This window comes from Hippocampus comes, unplaced genomic scaffold (genome assembly GCF_001891065.2).
Source record: "Hippocampus comes isolate QL1 unplaced genomic scaffold, H_comes_QL1_v1.1 scaffold101, whole genome shotgun sequence".
NCBI classification, from domain to species: domain Eukaryota; kingdom Metazoa; phylum Chordata; class Actinopteri; order Syngnathiformes; family Syngnathidae; genus Hippocampus; species Hippocampus comes.
Window position 1 is genome coordinate 322779 of NW_017805451.1, and position 5896 is coordinate 328674.

Sequence of the window (5896 nt, forward strand, 5' to 3'; positions counted from 1 at the left end):
TATCGTGTGTGTGTGTGTGTGTGTGTGTGTGTGTGTGTGTGTGTGTGTGTGTGTGTGTGTGTGTGTGTGTGTGTGTGTGTGTTTTGAGGGGAGTATGTGTATCAGGAACAGATCAGGTGTCCAATTGTCCCTCCCACATCCTGGGATATGCACACAGAATGGAGTAGAACTTTACTGTGGTATTTCTAAAGTCTCAAGATGCAGTTTAGCAGCTCACTGGTTTGGACCGCAAATTCTGCTCCTCAGTAGAGTGTAGACGGTGACCACCGCCAAGGTCGTTAGCTGTTTACAAAAGAGTTTTGTTTGAATGTCGCAAACCCCCTTTGTGGAGGATGCCAGAGACTGACTGGAGTTCATCCATACCGTACACAAAGGGGAATGTGAGCCAAGTCGGGAAAACTGCCTATTATCACCTAAATCACATGTGTCAAATTCAAGGCCCGGGGCCAGATCCGGCCCGTCACATCATTTCATGTGGCCCGCGAAAGCAAATCAAGCATGTCAAGTTCCATGATGCTTGCTAAAGTCTTAACCGAAATTTCAAATTGTTATATGTAATCCACAATACAAGTCATTATTCTTGACTTCAGATTTTAAAACAAGTTATTCATCAATTTGTTGTGCACTGTGTATGTAATATGCGGAGGTGATTAAACATTTACTGTATATGGTTTCCCAAAATTCATAATGGCCCTCCAAGGCAAACTGTAACTACGTGGCCCGCAACAAAAAATGAGTTTGACACCCCTGACCTAAATGAAATGAAAAAGAATGGCTCTCAAATTAAACAAGTGAAAACATTTTTATTTTTGTTTTAGTGATCAGGTCACTGTGCTATAAAACGATGGAGTCAAAGTTCCATTGTGGCTCAAAACAAAGGAACACACACTTTTTATCCAAAGCAGTAAATGCAATGGGTTCTACATGGTACATGTGCGAAACCTCTACAAAGTTTTATGGAAAGGACCCAAGTCTGTATAAACTACTTTCAATCCGGATGTTGGGTTGCACTGAAGGGATGGGAGAATTGTTTTTTTTTGTTTTTTTTTGGGGGGGGGGGGTAATGGTGCCAAGGTGGAATTGGCAAAGCTGGGAGAGCTCATGTTCTTCATTAGACTAACAAACAAACTGAATCAACAGACCCGCTGCTGGTTGTAGACAAACAGTGCCCTCCCATTTGGCATCAGTTTGTGAAAGACACGATTAATAAACAATCAGTGACATGACGACGATATTGTGGTCATTTGAATATTGCAATGTCGCGATATTGCCGTCATTGTTACATCCCTACATCCTCTCTGCTAAACGTGTGTGTGTGTGTGTGTGTGTGTGTGTGTGTGTGTGTGTGTGTGTGTGTGTGTGTGTGTGTGTGTGCGTGCGCGTGTGTGGTGGTGGGGGGGGGTTGGGGGGGGAGTTGCCTGTCAGACAGCAAGGTCAGAGAGAGAATTTTTCAGGCCTAACGTTCCATGACAACCGGCCAAGGTTCCATCAAGGTGACTCACTGCCGCCCGGGACACACACACACAAATCTTGCCCATCTCTTTTGTCCCGCTTTTCGCTCTTTTCTATCCTCCTCCTTTATCTCCCTCCTTTCCCTTTTTTTTATACCTCTTCGGTTTTATCTGCGCTTAATGTAGTTATTAATCACAGTTGTGGTCTGAACGGACCACCAAAGAGCTCCAATAAGAAACAAAGGAGCGATGAAGCACAGATCCTTTAAGAGGACAAGGCTCCCCCTGTGGAAGCTCCATTATCCCACGCGTTATTTGTATCTGTCCGCGAGCACCGGCAACACGAGGGAGAGGATGTCGCGGCGATAAGTCAGCGACTGGATAGCTGCGGGGACAGAAGTCGCTGATGCATTCTCGCGTGTTAACATTCCGCGTGTGTCAACCCTCCCTGACACCCGTTTGTGTTTGGGAGATGACATCTGTTTTCTTGCATTCTGTCATGTGACGCGTTGCCCGTATGAGATGCCAGTGCGTACGAGTAGTGCAAAATCATAATTGCCGACAAATCAGCGAGCTGGAGACTGGCAGGCTGAGCAGCAGCAGCACCAGCAGCCGTTTGTACATAATCCATTCAAGTTGTGTGACAGTCACATTGTGACAGCTCACAGTCCCTTGCACAATCAATATATTGTGCAAAACCACAAAAGACTAATTGACTCGCTTAAAGGATGCTTGAATGTCAACATCTGAAGGGCCTTCTGTGTCCAGCACTTACAAAAAAGAAAGAAGGAAAGTCCCCAAATTGTACCTCAGTTGAAACATGAGGAGATCACAGTGATCCCTTGAGGGATGCTGACAGAACAGCAAATGTGTGTTTTTTTTTCTCTTTTATTGCTGCAACTGGTATCTGTGATAACATCAAATCTCTCCAGGAAAGCGTGATTGCCGCTGTGACCTCCTTTTTTTGTCAAAGCAACAAACGGCATTGTCCCGTTTTCTCTTCTTTCCCCACTTCATTTAACCTCTCCCCCCCTCTCCGACTCCCTTTTCCACCTGTACATCTGCCATTATCATCTCATTTTTTTCACCTTCTCCCCCCCCACCCCCTGTGACATCCACTCCCTTCCTGTCTTTCAGGCTGCAAAGTGGGGTTTTACCGCTCGCTGTTGGATTCCCTGCTCTGCAGTAAATGTCCACCCCACAGTGTGGCCCGGCACACTGGAGCGACTTTATGCAGCTGTGAAGAAGGATATTACAAGATTGACTCTGATCCTCCCAATATGGCCTGCACACGTGAGATTGAACTTCTGTCTTTGCACACATTTGGCACAGATTGACATTTGATTTGTCCCATTTAGAGAGACATTGAGGAAAAAAAACACCAAGCATGTATACGCTACTTGAAATGCTGAAAACTGATTTTTTCTTTTTCACCAACAAATGGCCAAAAAGCGGACCATGGCACTTTTCGCCATGTATGAAAAAGAAAGGAAAAAAAATGTGTCTGGAAAAGCCTACCAGAACAACTAAGCTTTATTTTGGGTCAATCAGAAGCATTAAAAATGGTAGCAGGTATGTGCTGACTCTCATTTAATACGTTTGAATGTGATGGGTTAATTTGGAACACATCTCCTTCCCAGTTCCAAGAATGTGTTTCAGTTGTTTATATTTAATCAGAAACATGGAAAAAAAATCATTCAGGGTGAAGTTTTGGGAGTGTTTCCAGTCCTCTTTGTGAGCACTGTGAAGAAGAACAAATAGGATGTCAAATTATGAATGAATGTACTAGCTCTTCATTGGTGCAGCTTTGTAAGTCCTACACACAATGCTTATTTCTAAAATTGTCATGACTGTAATTAAGTCAACAACAGTCATCAAACAACATCACCACCGCACATGATCGATAACACTTGAAGCATTTCCCAATGAGGCAACTTGCCCTTGTGACTCTTAGGGCCACCGTCCGCTCCGCGCAACGCCATCTCCAACGTCAACGAGACCAGCGTCTTCCTGGAGTGGTCTGTTCCCATGGAGTCCGGAGGCAGGAAAGACATCCGTTACAACGTCCTTTGCCAACAAGTCTTGCCGGGCGGAAGGGGCTTGGAAGAGTGCGGCCCAAACGTGCGCTTTCTGCCGCGTCAGGCGGGCCTATCCAACACCTCGGTGATGGTGGCCGACCTGCAATCGCACACCAACTACAGTTTCCTGCTGGAGGCCGTCAATGGCGTGTCCGAGTTTGCCAAAGACCGCACGAAGCAGTATGTGTCACTCAACGTGACCACCAATCAGGCTGGTACGTAACGGCTTTCTATTTCAAAGTTCACAAAGTCCTTTTGAATCTCTCTGCGTCCGCTGGGACTGTCCTGGTAAATGTAACAAACGCCAGATGATCATGTTATCAGAGTGTAGCTAAACCAGTCTGTCACTGTGCTTACTTGTACTTGTGCCTGAGTCTCCGTGGAAATTCTTTCATTGAAACGACCATAGGGCGGCCCGGTGGTCCAGTGGTTAGCGCGTAGACCTTACAGTGCAGAGGTCGTGGCTTCGATCCCAGCTGCGGCCTTCCTGTTTAGAGTTTGCATGTTCTCCCCAGGCCTGCGTGGGTTTTCTACGGGTACTCTGGTTTCCTCCCTCATTCCAAAAACATGTGTGGCGGGCTGATTGAACATTCCAAATTGTCCCTAGGTATGAGTGTGAGCGCGGACGGTTGTTCGTCTCTGTGTGCCCTGCGATTCAGGGTGTCCCCCGCCTATTGCCCGAAGACGGCTGGGATAGGCTTCAGCAAACCCCGCGACCCTTGTGAGGATAAAGCAGATCGGAAGACGGATGGATGGATGGATTTATGGATAAACGACCACAAGTCCTCGAAGCTGACACTCCGAGCAACCTCATACGTATTACTGTTTGTGTAGGGATGATCGTGTGTGGGCGGAGCAAACTCATTGAGACCAATTACGCTGATGACATGCATGTTGAGATGATGGTTGTTTTTGCTGTATTTTGCTTTGGAGTTGTGACATCTTGTTTGCGACAGCAATGACCGAGTAGACACCTTTCGGGGACAGCGGTTACTACAGTGGGCAGTTTACCAAGTTATCAGGTTACAGGGTGCATGAAAGGGTTTATACATTGAGACATTGAATCTCACCAATTGTCAATACCAAAACCTTTCTTGGATCCCCATTGAGACATTGAATCTCATCAATTGTCAATACCAAAACCTTTCTTGGATCCCCATCAAATAGACATTAAAATTCCGACAGCATCTTCTTGGGAAACCAATTTTTCATCAATTGTGCTTGCGTATTTGCGTTTTATTTCTAATGAAACGGCAAACTCACAGGATGATGCAATGAGATGAATAAAATGTGTGTGTTCTTCTCCAAAATGCTTCCATTCAGGAGATAAGTTGAAAAAGAAGACTTTTCAAGAAATTTTGGAGTCCGGGTTATTGACAGACGCTCTGCATGCTTACGTGGAAATGGACGGGTGTGGACGGCAGGGACGGTCAATCGGTCAGGGAGGGAAGAGACAGATGGTTGTCTGACAGTCAAGAGAACCGACAGACCTCTGACCCCGCTGTCACCGTGACTGTCAGCAGTCTGAGGGGATTACACCGGACTGCAGAGCTCACTTTGAGTTCATCGGAGTTGTTGCGGGATTAGAGTTAACCAATTGGAGATTAGGGATTGCACGAGATTACATATGACAGGCAAAATCGCCGCTCCTCGACAATGGGTGCAATTGCGTTGCTTAAATTACACTTGATCATTAACTTCATAGCGTTGGAGGCAAGTACACGTCAGCAACCAGTGAGTAAAAACTGTTTTGTGTCATAGACAGATTGGCCTTTGGATTTTGTTTTTCTCTCGCTAATGGCCATCATCTATCATCATGCGTTGATCCATTTGGTTTAAAGTAAACCCCCTTTTTACCAAAACGTGTCCAATTTGGCGCAGGATTTGGGCATAATAACGGATTTTTGGATAATTACAATTTTGCATCATTGTGTCAAATACATCGGTGATTAATTGCCTCTTGAGGGGAATATGTGGTGTCCATCTTTGGTTGCACCAACAGTCATAGTTCAGTCTCAACTAGTTGCAAAATAAAGAACGGCCTCACGATGCCAGCGATGGGATGTTGAGTTACATTCATGGAAGCATCCAGGATGGCACAAAGCCTCCGCAATGCCAATCGAGCACATTAAAAGGACAAGTTGTCCATCCCTTTAAATAATTCAAAATTACTAAATCACATCATTGTTCATTCTATCCATGGTCATCTTGAAAATTGTCATCTGGAAAGGGGTAATGGCCAAGCGGTTAATTGAGATTGAAAAATAAACACACGCGCGCGCGCACACAGACATACACACACACACACACACACACACACACACACACACACACACACACACACACACACACACACAGCATCACAAT

General features: G+C 45.5%; 1 protein-coding gene across 1 annotated transcript in view; it reads left to right on the forward strand.

Moving 5' to 3' along the window:
- epha5 (EPH receptor A5) overlaps positions 1–5896 on the forward strand; it is a 63019-nt gene that overhangs the window by 28791 nt on the left and 28332 nt on the right. Inside the window, exons 4-5 of the mRNA XM_019874081.1 lie at positions 2589–2744; positions 3406–3744. Coding sequence (XP_019729640.1) covers positions 2589–2744; positions 3406–3744 — 495 coding nt within the window. The remainder of the gene's footprint in view (positions 1–2588; positions 2745–3405; positions 3745–5896) is intronic.